The sequence below is a fragment of the Notolepis coatsorum genome (genome assembly GCF_963971535.1).
Source record: "Notolepis coatsorum genome assembly, chromosome: 7".
NCBI lineage: Eukaryota > Metazoa > Chordata > Actinopteri > Aulopiformes > Paralepididae > Notolepis > Notolepis coatsorum.
Genome location: NC_140171.1, coordinates 103,561,613 through 103,589,537, shown reverse-complemented (window position 1 = coordinate 103,589,537; position 27,925 = coordinate 103,561,613). Strand labels below are relative to the sequence as shown.

Here is a 27,925-nt window from a genome sequence, read left to right as displayed (position 1 = left end):
GTATTTCCCCATTTCCCATTTCTAAATCGGCTCGTTTAAAACAAATAAAGCATGGACATTGGCATGGTGTACCTTTCTGTGCGTATTCATCCACAATCTATAGCTCAACATGAAAATATTCGCAATTAATCATAAAGGTAGCAAAATAACAACGTTTATGTTTTCGTTCACTGAGGAACTACACTGACTTTGGCGCTGCTGACTGTCACCTCATCTGACCCAACAGCCAACACTAGTCCTCTGATAATCTAAAGCCACCATCTTTAAAAGCCACAACCATGATTTGTATTTATAATTTAAATCGTATAACGTTAATTCGCTGCATATTATGTCACAGTAAGTACTAATTTAAAAAAATTGTTTCGTTGTACATATTGTGTATATAGTTGATAACATTATTGTTTTTTACGCAACGTTAGTCTGAGAAGAGGACCTGCAAATTGTATTCGTTCCCGAAACATAACACAGAGCGACAGTGGTGGGCCAAACTGATAAGGTGAGATAATCGCAAGAAGGCTCCGATTGTCATGATTGTCATTTCCCTGTATAAAATAAGAAATTCCTTTATTGATCCCCTTGGGGAAATTCGGTATCATAGCAGCATGGGGGAGGGGAGGTACAGCCAGGTAGTAATAATAACTTTATTTGTATAGCCCTTTTCATACAGAAGTATGAAAACTAGTTTACCTAGTAGAAGACATACTACAGGTACAGGTCACAGAATTATAGTACAGTGGAGAAGTTACGATTTAAATAGAATAAAATATGTATATCTATATATATGATTCATTATTCTATATATACGATTCATTATTCTAATAGCATTTGTGAATTCCTATAACGTCAAGTTATAACGTTAAAAGTACTGTATATTTGCATATCTTGTATGTCACAAATGTAACAGTAGTGTACTGTATATCATAAATGTCATGATGTATATCTGTATATTGTGTATGTCATAAATGTCATTATGAATTGAAAATGGGGGACCCCGATGTAAACAAGAGGAAAGTCTTTCTCTGGTCTGCATCCCCTTAACAATTGTGTGTATTGAGCCGTACTGTATTGTACCCATTCTGCAATCTGTTAACTCATTGACCGCCACGTTGGGAACGGGATATGACTATGTGCTGCCAACGCATTAAACCTATGAAGTCGCTCACCTTGTTTGCAGGGCTATAACTATATATATAGTATTACCTATGGCCCATTTGGCATCGAGTATCTATCGTTCAAGATGTGAAAAAGAAAAAAAATGTCCATCCATACATTCCCGTTTTATACCGTGGTGAATATAAGTATGGTTTTAGAGCGGTTTAGGGTAATTCCTGGGAGGCTAGTAATAGGCCGCGAGGCATATTATACTTAATCCATTGGCATTTCGTCCCTATACACGCTACAATAAAAAATTCAAATGCATATGATCGGTATATTAGTTCCATCATGAATGCATGAAAGGGGTGGGGGGGGTCGTTTCTGATGAATTGATCGTCAATAACGGCATTCGTTAGTACAACAGCATACGCTGATCAGGGTGATGGTTATGAAAACAAGGCACGATCAAGCTGAAATTGACGTTAAATTGCTCTTACCTGTGGCCGGTGAGATTCCAAAATGAATATTCCAATTATTTGATTGCCATCCGGTTACGCGTGAATACTTTCAGCAGCCAACATGCCCTTCCGCGTTGCTCTGATTGGCCGAGCGCGCGCATGCGCATGAGCCGCGACAAGCTCCTCAGCCAGGCAGGAATACTAAACTCCCCTTAACGCAATTTATACAAATGGAAGTATTGATTACGCCGTAACGAATCATTAAACAAATATACCGTTAAGTGGAATATGTTGTTTCTTTACACATATGTTGGATTATGTAATTGGTTTGTCATGACAAACCAATAAAAAATTGCGAATTAACCGGTGGCTACAACAACACACAGTAACTACATGCATCATTGTTTACAATGAACGGTGGGGCTAATCTAATTGACATCAAAGGACAACGATGTAAATAAGTCATTGCGCCTTTTCGTTCCTATCCTTGACAAAAGAAAATTATGTGATGTAATGATCTGTATATGTTTTGTTGTCTAAAATAAATACCATACCATGCATGTAGTTACTGTGTGTTGTTGTAGCCACCGGTTAATTCGCGATTTTTTTTTTGATCCACTTTCTCCCATTTTCTATTTTTCTCCCATCCCAATTTTAATATCGTCCAATTCAACCCTCCCGTCTTCGAACGTTGTTTCTTGCCTCCCACAAGCCGGCTGCAATATGGACTAAGTCATACATAGCACGAGTCCCCTCCGATACTCGAGGTAACAGCCGTCGCATCTTTTCACCTGCGCGGCTCGATCTTTCAGCGTCGAGGGTCTGGGCTTTGTAGGGGCCCCGCCCCCGTCGCTTCTTGATTCTACTGCGCAGGCGCACCAACCGACCTGTAGGAGTCGCTGTCCACAACGCCCGATACCCACCCTTCAGTTTCCCTCCCCGTAATACGGCCAATGTGTATTACTGTGGACGACCAGCTAAACTGAGGGCAATGTGGAGCATTCGTTGCGAGCGCCTTGCCCACTGCGCCACGTAGCGGCCCTAATTCGCGATTTTTTATTGGTTTGTCATGACAAACCAATTACATAATCCAACATATGTGTAAAGAAACAACATATTCCAGTTAACAGTATATTTTTTTAATGATTCGTTACGGCGTAATCAATACTTCCATGCGTATAAATTGCGTTAAGTGGAGTTTAGTATTCCTGGCTGAGGAGCGGCTAATGCGCATGCACGCGCTCGGCCAGTCAGAGCAACGCGGAAGGGCATGTTGGCTGCCGAAAGTATTCACGCATCCGGTACATCGTATGTCCATTTGGGCCACGACATAACCCACCACAGCATAATGAATCGGGGGTAGGGCTGTCACGGTATGACATTTTCTCACCGCGTTGTGTGTGTGGCTAATCACCGCGGGATGCGTTTTTTTTCTAATAAAAAAAATTCTTCATTTATTTTTAAATTATTATTATTTTTTATACCTGTATATATTTTTTTATTATTAAGACATGAGTTTACCCGCGATCGTGATTAGAAAAAAATTCTAAGGTCGTGGGAGTCCCGAAACTATTTTAAACATGTTTGATAATCTATCCTTTTGTCCCTCAACATTCTGAAATGTGATAAAAGTGCGTTGTGGGATATATGCCCTTCTCCTTACTTAAAACTAATGTTATTTGAGCGAACACTTAACGTTAATATAACACTATTTTAACGTTAGTGAATGTGAATGCACATACATAGCTAGTTAAATATCACAACTTGTGTCATCATTGTTCATCATTAGGGGAAACTAAGTGCTGCCTCTCTCCGCCGTCCCCGCTACACTCGGGACTACACTAACGTTAGCCTATAGCTAACGTCATAGATAGCTACTTACGTTTGCAAACAAAGCTAATGTTATCCAGTTGACATTACAGATCATAATAGCTATAATAGCATTAACGAAGTGAGCGTAGGGGTTAGTCAGAGTGTAGCGGGGTCGGTAGAGAGAGGCAGCACTTAATTTGCGTGTAACGTTAGTCAAATAACATTGAGCAAGTTACATGACCGGCACTTTGGCCCGGATGTGTTAGAACGCTCCCCTATACTCGATTACGATTCAGATTAATACAGGAAAAGGTATACATTGGGGGCTCAAGTCCGGGATATGAAAATAAATCCTGATTTCATCTGTGAGTTGTAAACTGTATGGAAACGTGAAGTTAGCTCATGCTACTGGAAAACGGACGCCTCGTCATTAAATGAACAGAGTAAAAAATGATGACATGGTGGACACGGTTGTCTGTTCTGCCATATTAGACAGTCATAATTTAAGATATAGTTTAAGCATTCGCAAATATGAGAGCTCTGTCATTGAAAGGGCTTCTACAACGGAAGACGGCCGCTGCTGCTGGAGCTGGACCGAGTCAAGCCGGCGGCGGCGCACGGAAGCCGGGGAGAAACCACCGCATCGCCCCGCTGGCGCTTCACAGCGCGAGAGTGTAAAGTCGCGGCTCATGCGCATGCGCGGGCGTAAGCGATAACTGGGGGGCGTGCTAGTGTAGGGTCACGTGGGCTTAGTGGCCAATCAGAGGAACCCGGAAACCGAGCAGCGTTGTAGAAGGCATAGACAACTCCAGGCTACTCGAAAACTCCACGCGGATGAATTTCATCGACACACAGCCACATACACAGAGTCTCAAAAGGAGTGCAACATCAGCCGCATACCACCAGGCGGTGGCATTGGACTTTTGCGATCTCAGACTCATTCCCTATAGTTACACAGGCTCCCTGGATGGATAACGATTGGAAATAGCGAATAAAAGAAATAACGATCAAATAACGTGTATATATACGTGGTTGGCGTTCAACGATTGGCGGACAAAGACGTATTAAATCGTTGTTGGCAGAGAATGAGTTAATAAAGTTTTCAATCAATCACATTAATACACCAGCTGACCCTGTTTTCCATGCTAAGTCCCAGCTTAAGGCGAGACACTGCAGGTGAATAGTCAAATATACTTTTTTTGTTGATTTTGAGATTGTTATATTTTGCTTCCTAAACATGTCTTCTATGAAACTAGTGACAATAAAACGTCAATAACACACATTTAGTTGTTTATTTTACATAATTTTACCTTATTGCATCCATAAATGTGCACATATTTAATGGGGAAGTGCCTCATTTGCATATATAAACATAAATTTCAGAAAACTTGCAATATATTTTTTCTTAGTTTATATGTACATAACAAATTGGGAAAGTTTCATAGTGATATCTATTCAAATATTTTTTGCCTATTAGGGGGTACTACACTGTACTACACTGTTTGTAGCCTGTGTGTAGTTCTGTTCAGTTCAATAACATCATTATTATTATTATTCAGTTATCAAGCATGTGTTTAGGTTGTCTATTACTAATGGTTTGATTAGGGATTGTGTTTGTAAATAACTGTTTAAAAAGAAAAGTATGGCATTTTACAATACAGAACTTTGAAGGCGTTTTCCCAAACATGAGTTTTAAGAGTTTTTCCTCATACTCTGAGCCAGAAATCTCCACTTCAGTAGCACTCACATACACCAAACCTTCCAGTTCTATTCATATCTATGTTCTGAAGGTATTTACAGAAGGGTTTGTTGATATCGCATTCATACCCTGATTTATATCACATTTTATTCCTAAAAACATGGCGAAATATGGAATTTTACCATAAAAATGGACTGAATGGAGTATTTTCTGATTTATGGAGTGATAAAAAGAGATATCCAAAATCCCCTCTGTAATAACCTTTGGCTCTAATATGTCAACAAAATGAAACTATAATTTTGAAAATGGCTTTATCCAATGTTCAGATTTCTGTCCTGGAATTATATGCAAATTAGTGCATATTTAAGTAGATCATGCCTCATTTGCATATTTAAACATACAATTTCAGAAAACTTGTAATACAAAAAAGTCTTGTCTTAATATAAGTAATCAACTGGGGAAGTTTCATTGTGATATCTATTAGTTAATTTTTTTACCCTATTCACCTGCAGTGTCTCCCCTTAACCCGTTAACACATTGTGCGCCATAAACGGCGTAAATCGTTATTGCCCGCCATGCGTTGAACGCCAACAACGGCGTAAATAGTTTTTGGGATCAATATTTCATTTTTTCGCCATGGCATTCATAATTCATCCAGCCTCCCTCCGGACTGCAGCGACACCCTGTCTGAGATTGCAACGCCTCAATACCGCCACCTGGTGGATGGTCGGGCGAGTTGCACTCACGCCAAAACCGGAAGTGGCGATCGGTGCATCAAGGAAATCCCTCCGGCAGTCATATCTTGTTACGTGGGTCCAGACAAACAATCGAGTGCATTTGGATCGCTTTCAAAACACAATAATCTATATGATTTCCGCGTTTATTGTGCCATACAAACCGGAAATAGATCTAGGAGATCGGCGTCAAATAATTGGCATCTTTTTCCTCCAGTCTCATCGGCGAACGGTAAGAGGAATATAACGTTATTTTCAGCCCGATTGTTTATTCATTTCACTGCAAACCATCTGCTCAACATATCAACCCATACTAAATAAAGCCGTTACTGACGATCAAGGAATTATAAACGACCCCCCCCCACTTCACGCATGATGAAGCATAATGTATACCGATTGTTGTGAAGGGCCAGATTAAACCGAATATATATATTTATATATATATATATATTTAATTGTATTTGTATATTCTCTAATATTCCCTGATATCCCTTGTATATTCCTTGTACAATATGCATTGAATATCCATTCTAGCCTACTGAACATCCCATAATAGTCTCCATTCTACTATTGGTCGAGACCTTGGTGCCAGGCTGCCATACCCCTCAGACCCAGTTCAAACGTACCGCTCCACATGTACGAACAAGTCCTAGTTCCGCGTAGGAATCTGGCTACCGCACCACTAATGGGACTATTTGTTCATAGTGCGTATATATACTGCGCTACTAAAGTAGGGCTTTCTTTTCAGTCCAGTTTCTTACCCTCCAATAGAGTCACAGACGTAAAGCCTCCCCGCGACGCCACGTGTGGGAGTAAGGCCAAGTTCGCCTACCATCGGTATTGAGACATCGTGTATATTAATATTTGAATAGTCATATTTGGCACTATATCGTCGAGTTGGACGTAGTCTATTAAGCTAATAATAGTCTGTTAATATATAGTGCTTCGTGCGGTGAGAATACTACCGTAGTCAGTACCCCATCGTTTCGGGCAGAGAACTGGCTGCTTACCCAGGGTGGTTGACCCTATGTGAAGCTGCACCCGAGGAGCCCCAGAGCCGACGAGCGAGTGGACCTGTATACCGGATTATTCTACCGACGACAGCCCGCCTTCCCAGGCACGGATTATGCTTTGTATACTTCGATTATTCCATGGATAAAGACCCCCGACACTGCCGTGTGTTGGAACCCCCCCCCCTGGAGAGGACGCAAGGTGAGGAGACGCTCTGCAAGACGAGGTCGCTTCACGTCTCTCCCCCGTGGACCGGAGAGAGCCGGCCCACAAAGAGTCCACCTGCTTTCATCTGTGGTCCAAGGATCGCCGGCGCATTGAACGGCACTACAGTGGGTTCACCTGGGATACCCTTGGCCGGACGAGGCAGCCGGATTCTACCCCCCCCCCCCTCCTACTCCTGTCGGCTTACAAGCGACCGGATTAACCCCCTCTAGTGTATCTAGTATATAATCATTAAAGTATCATTGCTGTTATTCCTTAACTATTCCAGGTCGTATATTTACCACCTGCGCCTTCAGAGATTGGACATTCTCTATTGATATACCGACGAATACTCTTTGCCATAAAAGTGCATACTATTTCAATTCATAAATGTAATTAAGTGATTAAGTGCTTGTTCTACACACCATCGCTGTGTAGAAATAAAGACCTGTTTCGACTTCGTACATTTGTGTTGGATCCGTTTCATCTACGTGAGAGTGTTTATGATAATATATTTATGCCGTGTACTGGGTGGCCGAATATTAAGTACAAAGGTAGTGGTAGTAAGTATCATATCTAGTAATACAGTCAGGGAATTGTACCCCTCAGTTACACCGATCATATACATTTGAATTTTTTAATATAGCGTGTATAGGAAAGAAACGCCAATATGCATCAGGGCCTATAACTAGCGTTTTTGGAATTACAGCAGAAAAGCTTAAAAACATACTTATATTATAGACGGTATTAACACAACAATGTATGAATGAAAAAATATAACGTTCCCACATCAGGAACGATAGATAATCGATGTTGAATGGGCCATAGTAATGCAGACATAGCTATAATATTTAAAAAGTTATAGCCCTGCAAAGAAGGTAAACATCTCCATAGGGTTACAGTGCTGGCAGACTGGGTATAATGATGGGCACAATGCCCGGCGCCCAATGTGTTGATGTAAAAAAAATAAATAAAAAGAAAATACCCTGTTTCAGACAAACTGACAAAGAGCCGGGTGCTCACTCACGGATCTGCACCTGCCACTTTCCCGAAGGAAAAGTGAAGGGACCCATCCTCTTTAAGTGGAACGAGGCAGAGTACTCCAGGCGAAGTGTTGGCCTTCCAACCCTTTCCAGAGACAGGTTCCCTTCCGTGACACCCAGCACACCGAACAAACCCAGCACATCCCGGGAGGGCGGTAGGTCAGCGGGAGACTAATGTAGAGGGAAACTAATGATCCTTTTACAACATACACCACCAGCTTGATTACAAATATTTTTTATTCAAGTAAAAATACCAAAAGAATGTGTTCTAACAATACTCGAACAAAAATGAATATTGAATCATGACTCGCCAGCTACTGTACCATGTCATTCATCATCAATTTAGGAAGCATGTGTAGCTTGAAAAACCTCTCTAGAAAGTCAAGGTTGCTGCCCCATGCCTCTGCTCTTGGGATGACTGCACAGTCCCTTGTTGTCCAGATGAACAGATGACATGTCTCCCTGTCTGTTAGATGCAGTTGTCCCTGGATCTGGTGCCAGTAGACGTGGGACTCCTTGAGCTGGTAACTCTCACCAGATAAAAATCTGGGCTTTCACTAGCCTCTGCAATGGTCATGTCCCTGTGTTTGTAGGGACACTTCACTTCCACCAGTGCAGAACTGCCTACAAGTCCATCGGGGGATGCTCCCAGGATTCCGGACTTGCTGAGCCAGAGCCCAGACTCCTCCACCTTCATCTCAGTCAACTCCTCAAATCTCCCGATTCCCTCCCCCTCGTTTGAAACCCCCCAGTTGACAGCAAGAACCCGATCCAAACAATACTCTCCCAACACTCTTTATCAGTGAAGGTGTAACCCGCTTTGCCACCAACACAGCACCAAAGTTACTGTGCTTACTTGGACAGCGTGCTGCTGCTCCCCGGTCAGCTCCATTGCAGATAATATGCTTGGGAAGCCTAGACTCCCATGTTGCCTAATGATGTCTGCGACTGAGGATGGGAAGACACGGCTTCTCTGGTTCAGGAGAAAGGATCCATCTCAGACCTAGTATTGAGGTGATCAAATGGTGTTTTTGTTTTGTGTTCGTTTTTAAAATTCACATTACAAAAAAGGCACCTGAAATATGTGTCAACGTTTAGATAAAACCTATGCGATAAGACACCAAAATATAATTTAATTAAGTACACAGACACCATTGTGTTCAGAGACTGTCTTGGTGTGCATTTCTTTTTTTTTATCCACTTTTTCTCCTTATTTTCTATTTTTCTCCCATCCCAACTTCGTATAGCCAATTCTCCCCTTCAATGCTCCCCTCTCCTGTCTTGAACGTTGCTAGACTATGCCTCCCACTGGTCGGCTGTAGTGAGGATAGAAGCCTTGCATCACGTGTCCCCTCCGGTACACGAGGAAGCAGCCGGTCGCATCTTTTCACCAGACAGCGCGGACTCTCAGTGGCAAGGAGTAACGCGTGGGAGGCTCATGCTGGCCCCGATACTTCCTGTCTCTGCTGTACAGGCGTCACCCAACCGACCTGTAGGAGTCGCTGTCCACAACGTCCAATCCCCACCCATCGACTTTCCACCCGCTACCTCTGCCAATTGAGATAGTATGACGACTGGCCCAAGCCGCAGGCAATGCTGACTCGGGGAGTCGAGACCGGAGTCTCTTGCATTGGTGACGAGCGCAATCTCCGCTACGCCACCCAGCCGCCTCTTGGTGTGCATTTCATTGTTTGACTTCTTAGTGCCTCGGACTACGGATTTAGCTACACCAAGGTTGTGGGTACTGGGAATATTTCTAAAGTGTTTTTACATCAGAAGTGCTATTATAATCTATATCTGTGGGAAGGCAAAAGTGCCCTTTTCATATAATAAATATGTAATACTATTTGTATTTGATACTATATAATATGTAGTAGTAGAACTATACATATGTAATACTTAACAAGTGCAAGTCCATCATTCCAGTGATGTGAGAGGCAATATGGGGCTTATCACTTGTCACTGTGATGGAGTGTAATGTAGTGTCAGAGGGGCCTATAGCATGCAGCCAAATTAAAAGTATTGTCACATGTAAGGCACATGTACATTACAATGAAAAGCTTGGTTATGTATGACCCTCCTGAGATTGTGTTTCATACATATTTCATATATAAAATGAATTACTAGTCATTCAAACAGCTCTATTTGAATTTTAGTTCAACCAGGAACACATCCATGTACTATTGAGATTCAAAGTGAAAATTCTAACTTTAGTAATCCAATCCAAACTTTAATGTCAATTCAACATTCAAAGTGATGGAAGGAAATTATATTTTTTGCAAGATACTGCCCTGTTTTTCTGTTCATTTGTCTTACAGACTTGACAGTTGGGGGGGAATGTTCCACCTTGAACGCGAAGAGATATCCCTAGTTAGGAACTAGTGCTCTGTTCTTTCCTCATCCTAAGATTACCACACGTAACAGTACTATGCCTTTTGACTGTTTGATGTTAATAAAGTGTTATGTTTTGTGGGCATTGTACACCGTGATTACGTTCTAAACAGTGTTTTAACAGTATTTTACATTTCAATTCGTTATTTCAGGTTTAAGTTCTTTAAATTTTTTAGATTGATGTGTAACAGCATTTAGCCATTTGTAAGATGGGGTTTTGGTTGTTGGTGATTACACTCACCGAAACATGATACAATCAGTGTCTCATGCTTGCCCTGACTGCGCCGATAAGATGACCCTCCGCATACGAAAACTCCTCTACATGACCTGATTTAAAATGGTTCTCTCCTCTTTGTATACTTTTGTCCTCACCAACAAAGTATTCTGCCAGGGAACTTATGGACACGACAGTAGACATTGCTAACGTCTAGTACGTTTAGCTAGGTAACGTTAACCTCGTTCCCAGTTTTATCTCTGTGAGGTAACGTTAGCTAGCTAGCTATCAGCTGGCCGTGACGTGATTAGGCGACGGCTCTGAAAGAGGCATTCTACTGCCTACTGGTAATTTTTTTACGACAAATTAAAAACCTTATAACTACCTTTATTTCAACCAAAAATTATTAAACAGTAATGTTAGTGGTCGAAGGGAACTCATTGTGCAAAAATGGAAGCTTGTCAATTTCCATGCGGCAGAATTGTTACAATAGCCGATAATCCATTTTCCCAATGATGAATCCCTATATGGGTGGAACAACCAGTGACGTCAGACTACACCTCCCTAAAGTTCCCATTTCCCCATTTCAGTTTTTGGTTTAGTTTTCAAAACATTAATGATGTTATAAAGTCCTAAAATTAAGACTTCAGAAAACATGCTGACAGTTGCAAGAGCCAAGTAGTAACATTCTTATCCAAGTGAAAGGCAACTTGTGAACACAAAATACTGTACATGTAATGAGTGTGTGCGTGTGTGTCTGTGTGAGTGCATGTTTGTGCGTGTGTGAGTGCATGTGTGTGTCTGTGTGAGTGCGTGAGTGTGTGTCTGTGTGAGTGCATGTGCATGCGTGCAGGGAGCGAAATTAACTTTTTGACTCACCGGCCAGTGGCGGGTAGATGGGAAGAGTCTACCCGCCAAGCATATTTCTTACCTGCCAATATATATTTTATATATACAATTTTTTTTTAAATAAAATATATATTATATAATCATACTTGTAGTTGTATTATCTGCGAGACATCGCCACCACGCAATAAGTCAAAATGCTTGCTATCTGCAAACAGCTCCACTGTCTGTTTTGGCTGTGTTGCTCTTCTAGAAAAATAATCCTTTCAGGGTTGCCTATTGAAATACTGTACACTTTCCTACTGTACACTTTCCTGATTAATTGAAATGGGGGACCCTGATGTAAACAAGACGAAAGTCTTTCTCTGGTCTGCATCCCCTTAACAATTGTGTGTATTGAGCTGTACTGTATTGTACCCATTCTGCAATCTGTTAATAAAGTTTTCAATCAATCAATCAATCACACCTCCAGTACAGAAACATTGTTTGAGTTTGCGTGTCAGGTAGACCATTGATTGACAGTCGAGTCTGCCAATTACATCACATCGCTTGCACTCCGGTGCTGCAGCTGGACCCATTGCCCACCTCTGCTGTTGATAACGCTAGCCAAGTTATTATACACACAGATACACAGTGGGCCAGTGACTTTGGTGTAGGGGTGTAACAATGCATCGATCCTAAGGGGGAAATTCAACTGCATCGATTTGAAAATGTTAGAATAGATTATCGCAATTTTAATGTGTACACGTTATGTTATTGTCATGTCCGTTACAGCCAACACACCGACATACGCTACTGCATCAACGTTATGATTAACAAAGCAAGGCATTCGTTTTGTTGCATTAACGTTATATTACTATTGCTATCGATAAATCTAGGTGTTCTAAAATCTATTGCTATTGGTAAGAGAGACTATAATAAGTTGGTGTCTCGGAAAACGAGAGCCCTGATCGCGGAGTTTCAGGAAGTAAACAAGAAAAATGAGAGCTTCCGATTGGTCATTTGCTTTATTTCCCATGAAACCAGTCACTTCACTCTACTGTGATTGGACCGTTGGCTTGAGTGCAATGTGGGACTTGTAGTTTTTTAACGATCTCGCAGCGGAGGAAAAAAAAGACGAGAGGCTATAATCTGTATTCGCACAGCGTGCGCGTAAGTGATTTTTACCGTTCGCATACAAATATTTTTAGGGGCCTGCTTATGAACTACACGTCTACACGCCACACGGCGGGCAGCCCTCTAAGTGTCATGCGCCAAAGGTAAAAACAGACCGCCCCTGGCGGGCGGCGGGCTTTAGTTTCGGTCCCTGCATGCGTGTGTGTGTCTGTGTGAGTGTATGTGTAACTGTGTGAGTGCATGTGTGCGTGTGTCTGTGAGTGCAAGTGTGTATACATGTTTGTGTGAGTGCATGCATGTGTGTGTGTCTGTGTGAGTGCACGTGTGTGAGTGTGTGTGTGTGCATGTGTGTGAGTACATGTGTGTGTGTGTCTGTGAGTGCATGTGCGCGTGTGTGCCTGTGTGAGTGCATGTGTGTGTGTGAGTGCATGTGTATGCTTGCGTGTGTGTATGTGTGAGTGTATGTGCATGAGTGTGTGTGTCTGTGTGAGTGCATGTGAGTGCATGTGTGTGTGCGTGAGTGCATGTGTGTGTGTGCATGTGTGTGAGTGCATGTGTGAGTGCATGTGCACCCTACCGGGATGCCGAGCAGCATGGGGTCTACAGGTTGTCTGAAGGGCAGAGACTCTGGGTCCTGCTTGTAGAGTGACTCTAGTGTGGGCATCAGAGCCTGACGCAGCTCCTCTGGCTTAAAGACTGGCAGAGGGAAACACGAGAGACGAGAGGAGAGGAAGTTAGAGAGTTGGATGGTGGGAGAGACAGAGATAAGAGACAGAGAGGGACATGGAGAGAGAGAGAGAGAGAGAGAGAGAGAGAGAGAGAGAGAGAGAGAGAGAGAGAGAGAGAGAGAGAAAGGGGGGGGGGGTGTAGGGAAGAGACATTCATTAAATATTTAACATCCTGAGTTCCACTCAAAAAAGTTAATGTCATTCTTCTGTTGCTCGTCCAAAACTCACTTTTCCTCCGTGACTGAGAGGGAGACGAGGAGGTTGTGCCGTTAGCTCCTCCCTCCTCCTCTTTTGGTTCAGTCTTCATTTCCGGTTTCTTCTCCTCCACCTCCATTGGCTCTGCCTTCTCCTCAGGCTCCTCCTTCGTTATCAACAGCGAACCAGAGTCGCCCTCGGTCTAAGAGGCGGGAGGGCGGGTGGTTAAGCTCCACTGTGACTTTAGGCTGTGATCACATTGGACGCCTTTTTCTGGCACCCAAAACGTGAGGTGCGGTGGTGTACACAGAGAATCTATAAGTGCACAGGGCGCAACGAGCAATACCACTGATTACCGTTGCTACCTCAGCTGGTACATTGCTACTTCAGCTGGTACATAAGTACTGATTACCGTTGCTACCTCAGCTGGTACATAAATACTGATTACCGTTGCTACCTCAGCTAACGTTAGTTACATACATCACCACTAGGGGTGGAACGGTTCACAAAATCCACGGTTCGGTTCGTATCAGGGTTTTGGTGTCACGGTTTTCGGTTCGGTTCGGTATACGTTTTTATTAAAAAAGAATTTGACACTCCAAAAATACCATACATCAGCATAAGATTATAGCCTAAAAATAATCCAACTTTTCAGTTATTCTCAAGGATGTACAGTAGTCATGCAAAAACTGAAAGAATGAGGCAGTTTTATATCAGGCACATTATTTTGACAGTGACCGGTTGTTAGAGCTAGGAGAGATTTTGGTACAGCAAGAGGGGAGGCATTGCTGATTTAAACATGCTTCTCATTTATTTGGTAAAAAAAAAGGTTTACAGCGGTTTGCCTTAAATAATGTTTGGCACACAAAGACCGAACTGACTGAAAAATATAGGCAACATTTGTCAAAGTATTAGTGCAAACAAACAAAATAATTAAACCTTTCTATTTTTGTGGCCACATTATAGACGAAGGCCATCAACATAAAATATGTATATATGCTCAACCAGCACTAGACTTATCAAAAAGGAAAAGTCAGTTATTTAAAATAAATAAGTCATGTGTACTAAATATATTTTTACTTTTTAATTGCATGAAACATTATGAAGTATTCTCTTATGCTGCTTTTCACTGCATGGTACCTAATCGAATCGACTCGCTTTTGCTTTTTGAGCGTCTTAGTAGCCGTATTTGAAGTGACGTCACACGAGGAAGTGACTAGTCAACAGTAACATGGCGTTGGAACCTGGAGAAGCCCTGATATAATATAAACCAACAGCCAATAAATGTGAAGTTATCTTTGAACCTCTGTTGTCATGCCTCGTCAATATACGCCCCCCGCCTTCCCCACTAATGGAACTGGTGTCGTGGAATCACTTCGCTGTGAGCGTTTCCACGGTTAGCTTGCGGCTAACATTAGCTCCGCGAGCTAACGTTAGGTAGCTTAGCTCGCGGCAAACGTAATTACTGCCTCTGCATCACAATAACCGAACAATACACACATGCCCCGAACCGAACAGTGTAGGGTTCTAATGTGTATAGTTCCACCCCTAATTTCCACTGATTAGTGTTGCTACCTCAGCTAAGCATACATTACCACTAGGGTTGGGTACCGAACTCTGTACTTTTAAGGGTACCGACCGAATTACGTCGGTACTACAGAGTATCGATTCACGTTAGATCAATCGGTGCCACATTTCTGTACCTAAGCCCCGCCCAGATAGAAAATGATCCGAATTCCAATGACGTGCAATTGTCCTTTGTCATTTCATTATAGACAGACCAGCGCAGACCTTCAATGACGTGCAATTGTCATTTCATTATAGACACAGACCAGCGCGGACCTTCAATGGCATGCAATTGTAATTTCATTACAGACACAGATCAGCGCGGACCGTTAATGACTAGCAATTGTCATTTCATTATAGACACAGACCAGCACGGACCTTCAATGACATGCAATTGTAATTTCATAAGACACAGACCAGCGCAAGCAACAGGTCCAATGTGTCTAAAAGCTGTGCACATAGTTAGCTGCTAAGCTAACTAGTGTTAGCCACTAACTAACGTTAGCAGCTAACCCTGGAGTGACTCCACAGCACCAGTTCCATTAGTGAGGATAGGGGGGGGGGGGGGTATATTGACTAGGCTTGACAAACGAGGTTCCAAGAAAACTTCACATGTATTGGCCGTTCGTTTATATATATCGCTTCATGCATCAGGCTCCATCAGGGTTCCCACGCTTGCCTTGACATTTTTTTCCATGCTACCTCCTGATTTTCCAGGTACCATATTAAGTGATGATCTATAGCCCCCTGAAGCTTTCCGCCCCCATCCGCGCCCCCCTCACACACACAACCCCCTAGGTCGGACACCTGACTACTTACTTGATTTAAAAGATGTGCCAGTCAAGTCTACATTGTAAATACTTATAAATTATGTCTTATTTTTACAATTTATTGAACTGGAACTTTTGAGCACTGGGATTGATGTTCTCTCTTCCACTCCTCTCCTATATCATCCTGTCCTCTTCTCTCCACACCTCCCCTCTCTTGTCCGCTCCTGTCTTCTCTTCCTACTCTTCTCAACTCCTCTCCACTCTTCTCCCTTTTCCTGTCATCCTCTACTCTCTTATCCTCCTCTTTCATCTTCTCCCCTCTTCTCTTCCTCCTCCCTCTTTCCTTCTGTGCCCTCCTGGCTCCTCGCCCTCTCCACTCCTCTTCCTCCTCCTCTAGAGTTTGAGGTTCTGAAACAGAATGTTATTTTGAGTTAAAATTGGTCATCTCCATGAGCTAAAATGGTATTATATTTGTCTTTAGCGAAGTGAAATGAGACAACCCTACACTTCACAGGAACGCGCAAAACAGAGGGGTAGGGCCAAGCGGTAGGGCCAAGGGGAGAAATGGGACGCAACATTGCTCTGTAAAAGCTTTTGTAAATCAAACTAATGAACCTAAAAGGTCAAACATAAGGCTGGTTCCCCTGTGGTTCCTCAGTACAGCAACCTCACTAGTAAGCTTAGCTTAACAGTATAGATGTATAGAATCAATCAGGTCATGATCAATGATTTTTCAAAAATGTCTCACCCCAAATGTTCCTATTTAGTAGTATAATTCTTAAGAAAAAAAAAGAAAAATCACAAAATAGCTAAAAGTAGATATAAGAATGAATGTTACAAAATTTATCAAGACTAGACTGGTCATGTCAACTAGTATAGAAGTAATGTCACAGCTAGGGCTGGGCGATATGGCTTAAAAATAAAATCTGATTTTTTTCACACCACATCCGAATGAATTTCCTTATTGGGATTAATAAAGTGCAAATCTAACTTTCAGCAAACACACATTTTTGTAAAATAAAAGGTGACTATTAAAAAAAGAATTATAATTTTAATTTTTTATCGATTTTCATTTAAAGAAATCATCCTAAATCATCCAGTCGAATTACTCGATAAAATCGATTAATGGTCCAGCCCTAGTCACAGCCTACTCTGAAAATGTATTGGTAGTTAGCTAGCAATGCAAGCTAGCCAACACTAGCTAGTTAGCTAGCAAGCTGAACGTTGACTAGCAAGATTGCACTGCATGTGCTTGCTAACCATCATTAATTAATCCAAAACAAACTCCCCTAAATGTGGTGAATAACACTGTTTTAGGAAAAGTCGATGAGTGAAATACATCAAACATAGTTCTAGTATTTTAAAAGCAAGGTCAAAATTACCTCAACAATTCTAGTGTAAGCTGCTAGCTACCAAGATTGCACTGCTTACTAACTAACGTTGATGAACCCAGGTTTAGCATACAGTTAAAACACTACTTACATTTGAGGATAAACTTGCATAAGAAATTTCACTGTAGATGTCAAGGTTCCCGTGTTGGCTTCTTATTCCCAAAGTCCACCAATCCGAAACTATACTTTTAAAGTCCATATCACCAGGTTGCCTGTATCAAATTCCAACATCCAATATACCATATACTGTAGGATGCCAAGAGCATGCTCTACAACATGGGATCATCCATTTCTATCTACAGTAAAAGCTGTTGACATGTGCTCAATAGTTTCACGTTATTACTATTTTACACATCATCCAATAAAATTTTCCAGGATCACTGTTTCAATTTCCATGTAAGTGTTAACTTTTTCTCAGTTTCCATGACTTTTCCATACCTGGAAAATGAAAAAATAAATTCCATGTACTGTGGAAACCCTGTCCATGTACAACTCTGTGTGTTGACTTCCTAGTGTCGCTGAACTACTGCAACTAAGAGGCTCAAACTCATACATCACAAGGAACCTCTCTCCCTCTACGTTCAATGATTTAAATAGCCAAACGTTACACTATAAATACTAACTGGATAGTTGATGATGAACATTTAATTAAATTATCTGAAATATTCTAAAATCATTATGTCCACTATAAGCCATTATCCATGTGTGTGTGTGTGTGTGTGCGCGAACTTCCCATCTCTGGTCTTTGGAAAGACCAGATGAGGTCAGAGGAGTTTGATAGTATCTACTAGGGATGGGTACCTTTCACATTTGAACCGGTACCGGTACCTGTGAATCGATACCGGTACCCAACGGTACCTTTTTTCGGTACTTTAGTCTCAAGAAATTTAATTTACCTACCTCAGTCGTAAAAAGAAAAAATCCAAACTTCAAATAACTACAATTTCGACAGTTTTCGGCTTGTCATTGCTCCGACTGCTTTGTTGTTGAATCAAGTCAAATCCTAGGTAAGCATATATTGTGCGTGTGAACGTTGACATGAAAAGAAAAAAGTAATTTTTTTTTCCGGTTTCTCACTTGATTCGATACTCTGTAGTACCGACGTGTTTCGGTTCGGTGCCTCAAAAGTACCGAATTCGGTACCCATCCCTAGTATCTACTGAGGATGGCCAGATAATGTTGATATTTAAACTTAAAAAATACATAATAAATGTATACATGATCATGCAACATTAAAAAAATCGTTGTAGGAACCGTTTGGGAGAGGGAGGTAGGCAGGGGCGGAGCTAGGGGGTGGCTACCTGGGCTCAAGCCCCGGATGTATTCTTAAAAGCCCCGAATCTATTAAATTTTTTTTTTTTTTTTTTTTTACAATTCATCATTGTTACATGAAAATATGTTTGCACCAGATTTAGCAGAAGCTAATTTCCATCTGTGGTCTATCCAGCTGCTAACTGTATTTGAGTGAGTTAAGTCTTGGTGTTATGGTAGACTCGGACCTAAGCTTTAAATCACAATCAACAAGTTGACAAAAACTTAATTCCTCCACCTTAGAAACATAGCTAAAGTACGGCCATTTATAAATCAAAAGGACGCTGAAAACCAGATCCATGCCTTTATCTCAAGCCAACTCGACTACTGTAATGCACTCCTTACCGGCCTCCCGAAAAAATACGATGATAACTATTTTATTGCAATGCACTATTGCATTATTTTATTCTATTTGACTAACTATTTTATTGCACTGCACTATTTTACTTTGTATCAGTGAATCATAGACGCCTGGCCATAAGAGCATTCGGAGCATCTCTGCTCTCCCACTATTGAACTTGGGGGAGCAAAGGTATGATCTTGCTCCACCACTTTTTTATTATATGAAAAATATGATATATCCCCCCCCAATATATAAATCTAACCATAACTACGTTATGGTTAACTGAGTTTTATAGTGAAAAGAGCAGCTTTATTGGTCAAGATTGAAGGCTCTATATTGCAGGAAATTGCACGTACAGGTTCATTAAATTCAAAAAAAATCTGTCGTGGAGGGGGTTGTGCCGGACCCCCTCCGAACCACCCTGTGCCTGCCCAAAAACTAAAAAAAAATTACAATTTTTTTTTGTTTTTTTAATTTAAAAAAAGGCAGGGGTTTTAGTTTGTGTGGTGTGATAACAATGTTGAAATAATGGAGGTACCGAAAAAGGTACAGACAGGTACCGGTATCATTACGTGTTTGCCCGACAACCGTTGGGTGCCAGACATGTAATATTACGTTTTTGGTTAGTTTCTTTTCTTTTTCGATATTAACACTTTGAGTGCCAGCGACGTGTTATGTCGTTATTTCATGCCCCCGTTGAGTGCAGACGACGCTAATTGTCTTTTTTTATTAGCGATCTGAATTCATATTTCATCAACAGAGTCTCCCGTTGGTACAGCAGCCCCTCTAGGAGCTCCGATGGGAAAATACCGCCCCCTATCGTCTATCCCTGTGTAACTGCAGGCCATTCGATTACACTGGTGGATGTGTGGTGGATGTGTGGGGGGGGGGGGAGCCTACTGGCTCCACTATGCTGGTGAGCCGTCTGATGAAGAGGGAAGTGATCGCAAGATGGAAAGCAGCCTGGAATATATATTTACAGCAGCCAATAATCAATCAATAAACGTGATCGATATTTGGAATGGCGATCAGGAATTGGAATAATCTTTTTGGAGAACATCTGATCTAAGGTAAGGAATCTATGTTACCAGTCTTGGGGTAATCGGAGCTGTTTTGACCTATATCTCAGCGTGTCCCGTATGTGTATATGTGTGTGTGTGTGCTGTTGAGGAAATAAGAGAATCGATTTCTCAGCTCGCTTCTATAGCGTGCATAAGTACACATATACTATCGATAATCTAGCGTTAATTTGAAAACGATTCATAAATAGGCCGACAAATGACAACGTGTCTAGTGTATTCGAGAATATTCCAATAAATGCCGTTTATGACGGAATCTTTCTATTTTCCGGAAATTTGAGAAAACGATAGCTTTTCGAAATGCTATAAAAAGGATATGAACCGATTAAAAAACAATCTGTTTCGACAATGTTGACTGCAATCAAGTCATTGATAAGCGACGGGCAGATTAGACACATAGCCATAATTTAAAACATAGATTATGCGTTTTTAACGCCATCATTGAAGTGGATGGTGGCATTCAACGGGGGGTAAATAGGAAACGGAGGCCGGCACTGAAAGTGTTAATATCCTATTCACTGTCACAGAGCTGTATTTTGGCTGGATAAGGTATATTGAGAGACCGAAGGTGCAGTACCGGCCAGATCCTGGTAGTGGCGCCGTCTCGAGAATGCAGTAACCCCTGTTGCAGACCTGGTGTCACACGGTTTACGCTCCGGGCGGACTTTTGTTAGTCTGAAGCGAGGGCTTCACTCGAATTCATTATGCAGTAAAGGATTATGGCATGGGCCAATGGACATAATGATCTACCAGATGGCGATCAAATAATTGAAAAAAAAAAAATTGGAATCCAACCGGCCAAAGGTAAGAGCAATTTGACGTAAATTTCAGCTTGATCGTGCAAGGATTTAATAGCCATCCCCCAGATCAGCCTATGTTGTGGTAATAACGAATGCCGTTATTGGCAATCAATTAATGAGAAACAACTTGCCCCGCCCCTCCCTTTCATGCATTCATGATGGAACATAATACAGATCATATGCATTTGCATACACTGTGTCGTGTGTAGGGACGAAACGCCAATGGATTTAACGTTATTAGCTTAGCACCTTATAAATAGCCTTGCAGGAATTATCCCAGATCATTCCGATATAACACTCATATTCACCACGGTATAAAACGGAACTGTATTGATGAAAAAAACATTTCTTTTATGCATCTTGAACGGAAGGTTCTTACTGTCAATTGACAATGATATTGGATACATAGCTATAATATAAAATATAGATTTAGCTCTACAAACAACGTGACGCACAGTGAAAAGTTGTAATGGAAAGCTGGCCTAACTAGAGCAGGCCCAGTCTAATAGCTGGCACTGATTGAGTTAAGGATCCCCATTAGCTGGTGCAACCAGCTAGTCATCCTGGGGTCCACAAAAGAAAAATAAGAAATACAAAAACAATTATTGTTGCAAAACAAAATTATTAAAAGTCAGTACTCAACACACAATGCATATTGAAACTAACAAATAAGATAGTTAAAATGACATGCGAGCAAAGAAACAGAAAACAAAACAAAAATACTTTACAGTGTTAAATACAATTTAAGATAATTTTTTTAAGTTAATTTACTGTAAATGCAGCAGAGGTTTTGAGGCAGGTTATTCCAAAGAGTCAATGATTTAAAAATAAAATATCTCCTTAAAGCGTTGGTTTTTGGACCTGGTCATTCAAGCAGCCCCTTACTGGAACATCTAGTGTAATGTTCATGCACAGTCACTCGACGACAACGTGACTGTAAATGAGGGAAACCTCAGTTGCCTTTCGAGTTAAAATAAAGGTTTGAATTGAGTATTACTATAAACAATCTGTTTATGTATAAAAACAGGAGTTTTACTGCTCATGACCAACTTGAACAGCACAAGTATATTGAAAGACACCCTATTTTCAACGTTAAGCCAAGAGGCAGGCATGCATACGGCTCACATTAGACCTTAGTGAGCAGCCCAGTACAAACCATGCTGCCCTGTTCTGGACAACCTGGAGCTTCCTGAGGTCACCACTGGCAGCAGATGACCACATCGCAGAGCAATAGTCAAGATGACAAAACTAAACTTTGAACTAGCTGACATAAAAGGGGATGGGCAACAAAAGAAGCACATTTCCTGGAAATACCAATTGCTCTTCCCATTTTCAAAACAATATAATTAATATGGTGAGACCAAGACGGAGTGCAATCCAGCATCACTCCAAGGAGTTTAGTACTTTCAACTTGTTGAACTGCCGAATTACACAAGTTTAAATGAAGCTTTGGATTTGTAGATAACCTGTGCCTTGTTCCCAGCACAATACATTTAGTCTTGGAGATGTTAAGACAGGGATTAAAGCAAAAACAAATCTCCTGACTGAACTTTATTTCAGGCCAAGTCATATTCTTATTTTAACCGCCACTGTATTTTCTTTTAACAGCGTTAGCGTTTTAAGGGAGCCTACTTGTAGAGCCTAGTGTGTCCTGACTGACTATAAAGCCTACAGTGGCGGCCGGTGTGAACAACTTTGGGTGGTCGTAGGCATCTGACCAAGCTGACCAAGCAAATACTGACTCATAACGTTACCAACGTTAAGTCGAGTTAATTGATTCATACTACACTAGTACACGTATGATCATCAATCCAATAATGAACACATATATAGTAGGGCTGCAACTAATGACTAATTTGGTAGTCGACTAATCTGTCGATTATTTTTTCGATTAGTCGACTAATCGAAAACCAATTATGTAAAAAAAAAAAAAAAAAAAAAAAAAAAAGATATAATTTTTTATTTTTTTTTATAAACTACCTATCTTTGTGAAAGTGGCTTCTCAGCTCTGGTCCAGCTGAAGACGGAGCAGAGGAACAGATTGGACATTGAGCATGACCTCAGAGTTGCTCGTCTACCATCACCCCAGACTTTGAGACTCTTGTCAGGACAAAAACAACAACATCTTAACATGATGATCCCATAGCAAATTAAAATAATGACTAATGAAACATTTGAATTTGGATCTTAAGCCACTTTAAATGAAAATGTATTTGAAGAACAATACAGCAATCACTCATAACAAGATAAATAAATTAAATAATACAAATTAAAGTGGAAGTGTACTTTAAATAACTAAAAAAATAATAATAAAAAAGAAAAATAACTAGCAGCATCTGCCCCCAGCACCGCGGCTGATGGGACTGTAACTTGGTCCAGGACCAGGAGGGTGACGTGGAACAGCTGTAAGGGGAGAGGGGGATGAGTCAGATCAGACAGACTTCTAGGTCTTTTGTTTGCTGTATGTGAGAGGAGTCTGTGTGTGTACTGTGTAATTTGTGTGTGTGTCTTACTCTGATCGCTGTGTGAGTGAGAGGAGTGTACTGTGTAATTTGTGTATGTCTTACTCTGATCGCTGTGTGTGAGTGAGAGGAGTGTGAATGTGTGTGTGTGTCTTACTCTGATTGCTGTGTGTGAGAGAGAGGAGTGTGAATGTGTGTGTGTGTCTTACTCTGATCGCTGTGTGTGAGTGAGAGGAGTGTGTATGTGTGTGTGTCTTACTCTGATCGCTGTGTGTGAGTGAGAGGAGTGTGTATGTGTGTGTCTTACTCTGATCGCTGTGTGTGAGTGAGAGGAGTGCGTGTGTAATGTATTGTGTGTCTAGTCTGATCATCATCTCCTGCAGGGGAACAATGTTTTCAATGTCCAAAATTTGCTATGGGATCACCATGTTATGATGTTGTCTGGAACCCTGAGAAACCACTCTCACAAAGATAGGTAGTGCAATCGACGCAACAATTTCTCGTCGGCGATTTTTTATAATCGACGTCGTCGATTATGTCGACTAATCGTTGCAGCCCTAATATATAGGCCCATCTTGTCATTTTAAACAAGTTACCATTCATTCATTCAGCCATTATGCAATACCCACAGCGAAATTAACACGCTGTGTTGAGAGAGAGAGAGAGAGAGAGAGAGAGAGAGAGAGAGAGAGAGAGCGAGAGAGAGAGCGAGAGAGAGCGAGAGAGAGAGACAGAGAGAGACCGCATTAACTCATTAACTCACTGTGTTTAGTTGAAACGTGGTCCAGCCGGAGGGCTTGATAAAGTGTATAATGTCCACTGTCCCACAGTCCCAGACTGTTGTTGTCGATGTATATCCACTGTCCAGAGTGACTGCATCACAACACAACAGCATCGAGTAACTAACTTCCTAACCAGAAACTGGCGTCGGCCAATCAGAGAGAGTGTCTCCGAAAAATGCGGCTACGGAAAATACTGGCGTCGGCCAATCAGAGAGCGTCTCCGAGAAATGCGGCTACGGAAAGTCTCGACGCTGCTTGCTTAGATGATATTAGATCGCTTGGAAAAGCGCCCGGCTTCCATCATAATACATCATATTTCAACGCACAGCACGTTACGCACTGATTGGCTGCGACGGATACAGCGATGAAACCAGTGCACGCCCACTGTAAGCGCTATTGCGTCTAGCCCGAGAGAAATGCGGCTACGGAAAGAATAGACGCCTATTGAGTCTAGCCAGAGAGAAATGCGGCTATGGAAAGGAGTCACTTCCTGTTAATGAAAACAATTATTTATATTTGATATATTAACGTTATATTGTGCATTGGAAACACAAACACTTAAAATGAGTAAATATTATTCATTTTAAACATGTTTATTTTATTTATAGGGCCCAAAAAAAATCTTATTCTTCTTCTTTTAACCAGGGAGGGCGGCGCTCTAGCGCCCCTATCGGCCAGCCGCCACTGAGAGCCTACTGTTGTGGTTGTCGTGCTAGGCAATTGTGTGTATTGAGCCGTACTGTATTGTACCCATTCTGCAATCTGTTAAATAAAGTTTGCATTCATTCATTGAAGTTTCCACGCTCATATGGGCTCCGATGAGTATCAGAGGTAGATCAACGTGTGAGAAATAAGTTTTGTTTGGGTTTTGTCCGCTAAAGTAGGCCTAATGCAGGATTTGTGCACATGTGTTTTCTGACATAGCCTATGTGAATGCGTTTCTGCTACTGGATCTACCAGATCCAGAGAGATACACCTGTGTGATGTTGCTACGGAGTTAACCTGTTCCACCCGTGGAATATTTTCGCCTAAAATATATACCTAGGTAAATGGAATATTGCTCCACTTCTACAAGGGCCATTTACATATTCTTGGTATCTAGGGACATCTATGGACCTCAGGGAATGTATTCAGTGTCCGAAATATTGTGTATTACTAGGCTTGCTTAAATTGTGATGAAACAAAGGAGAATATGAATTATGATTTTTCTTTGCATCTTTGACAGTGAATAACACCATGATAATAATGACCAAACTTACAAAACTGCCACTGATCTCATTCAGTACCCTCTTGAGATCATGTGTAGAAAAAAATCTAAGGAAATTAATAAAGGGAAAATGATTAAACCGAAGGTTCTGTAGATACAGTACTGAATTCTCCCATCCAGACCAATGCAATTTGAAATATTATTATAGAATATAGAATATGATGCTTATAAATTACCTTATTATAGCCAATTCGCACATTTATATATATATACATATATTATCTTTCAAATGCCCGAGTTCAATTTGGATTTAGTATCACCAGGCGTGCATAAGAACAGATAATGATATCTACTGTAATTTACTGTATTTTTTTATTTTCACCACAGTGCAACCATTTTGAAACTAATTTCAGATCTAATTGTTGTTACATGCTAACAATAGGGAGGAGAAACTAACTGCGTTTCAATATTTGTCAAAAACGTTACCTTTTGTGGCTTATTATCCCGAATAATAACAGTTATTGACATAATTCATTCAGAACGCTGAACTTTGAACCCCCATAGAACTTGCCAGGAAGTGTAGTTCGGAATAATTCCAACGCTGATCCACAGCTATGCATGCCCTCGACAAAATGGCTGCAAAAAAACTACAATTCCCATGGTTCAACATTTTCAAAATGGTCGCCACCTTGGAATAGACTTCAACAAATCGAGAAGGTAAAACTATCTAATGGCACTTTTAACCTATTGCTAAACTAACATATTGATGATAATATACATTCTACATGCTTTTATGACATGTTAGTGATGTTAATACTTTAATACTGTTACAAAGGATCAGATTAAACCGAATATATATATATTTATTTATTGATATATATTGCATAGTATTTGTATATCGTTTGATATCCCTTGTATATTCCTTGTACATATACACGGAATATCCCTTTAGTCCAGCCCATAATATTTCATTCTCCTATTTGACAGCGGTCCACCGGCGCCAGGGACCGGCCCCCGGAGCCAAGTTCAAAGTCACCGACACGACGTGTCTGGACATGCCCAACCTTGCCCAGGGATACGCGACAGAAATGAGAGTGGAACTAGTTTGTGCACCGTGCGTATAAATACGGCGCAGGTGAATGTAGAAGCCCCTTAGCCCCTTACCTCCGTACCCTTCGTCCATTTAGTATGTTACCGATAAGTTGAAGCCTCACCCACGATACAACGTGCGGTGAAGTATGGCCTGTTTGGCCTCAGAATAGAGCATCGAGACCGCGTGCGAATTAGTAACTGAATTGTCAGAGTTTGGCGCTATACCGTCGAGTGCGACATATTTCTATTGAGTCTTTAATAGTCTATTTGTGTATAGTGTATCGTGCGGTTAGAATTCTATAGTGACCAGCATCTCCAACGCTTTCTCGTATTAGCTAGAGTTCTTATCCAGGCTGGGCCGACCGCATGGCGCTTTCACCCGAGGAGACCTAGGCGAGAACCGTATGGACATGTACACTGGATTAATCTACCCGACGACTACATAGCCCTTTGCGGCTGGAATATATTTGCTTTGGTCCTATGATTTATGGAGCGGAGAACCAGCCGACGCTGCACGTGTTGGATTTACCCCGAGAGGAGTCAAGTCGAGTCGGCGCTCAGAGAGCCTGAGGCCGCCTAGCTTTCTTCACTGTAGAGCTACAGTCTACAAGAGAACCAAGCTGTATTCGTCTGTGGATCAAGAGACTACTGCACCGGCTTCTGTACCTGAAGTCTCCCTAGTCATCGTTGACCAGACGTCCTACTACCGACAGATCTTCTACCCCCTTGCTGGCTTACAACCAGTGGGAACCCCTTCCAGTATCTCCCGCTATTACTAGTGTACCATAGATATAATTCCCTAAGATTCAGGTTGTATAATTACCTCCTGCGTAACCAGAGAATGGACATTCGTTATTGATTTGCCTACGCATACTCCTTTGCCTTACAAGTGCATTCAAAGAATAATGTAAAGTATCCTATGTACCTTTTGCTCCATTAAATACTTGATTAATACCTTTGACTGGAACCGATTTCATTGTGGGAAGTGTTCATCATATTCATATATCGTGTACTGTATGGCCAGTAATTAAAGTACATAAAGCGGTAGTGGTTTAATGATACCATACTTATCAAGACAGTCAGGGAATTGTACCCCTCAGTTACAAATACGTTTGATTTTAAAATCGCAAATATTTTTGCAACACTCTCATAAATAAAAAATATTGATTTATGATCAGATGCTGTTTTGGGACCGGATCGGGTCCCGTCGGGTGGAACAGGTTAAGCTAATAAAGGATACTCACAACCACAGCAGAGGACTCACGTATTTGTACTGTGAAGTAACACGACAATGACAAATGTGTTGTTTCTGTTTTTCTTTTTGACATACGGTACTTGCGGCCAGGGTTCGAGTTATCACCTATGCTATGGGGGCCCCCTGAATTTTTTTTGTTACTATTTTTCCCCCTGACATTTTGGCTGTTTTCGAAGTCATATTTAGAGGAATATCTCATTAGGATCAGTCTAATACTAATGAAAACTAATGAAACTGGCCCCCGTAAATGTCAAAACCCCCCCTCCTAATGTACATTTTCTGTTAGGATCTCTGTGTAACAGTACTGTATATCTGTAGTCA

General features: G+C 41.3%; 1 protein-coding gene across 2 annotated transcripts in view; it reads right to left on the bottom strand.

Annotated features, from left to right (window-relative positions):
• Positions 1–27,925, bottom strand: part of crebbpa (CREB binding lysine acetyltransferase a) — a 305,190-nt gene that overhangs the window by 32,067 nt on the left and 245,198 nt on the right. For both annotated transcript variants that reach the window (XM_084318719.1, XM_084318720.1), the window contains 2 exons: positions 13,580–13,748; positions 13,201–13,319 (listed from right to left, as the gene is read on the bottom strand). In XM_084318719.1, the coding sequence (XP_084174845.1) occupies positions 13,201–13,319; positions 13,580–13,748 (288 nt within the window). The remainder of the gene's footprint in view (positions 1–13,200; positions 13,320–13,579; positions 13,749–27,925) is intronic.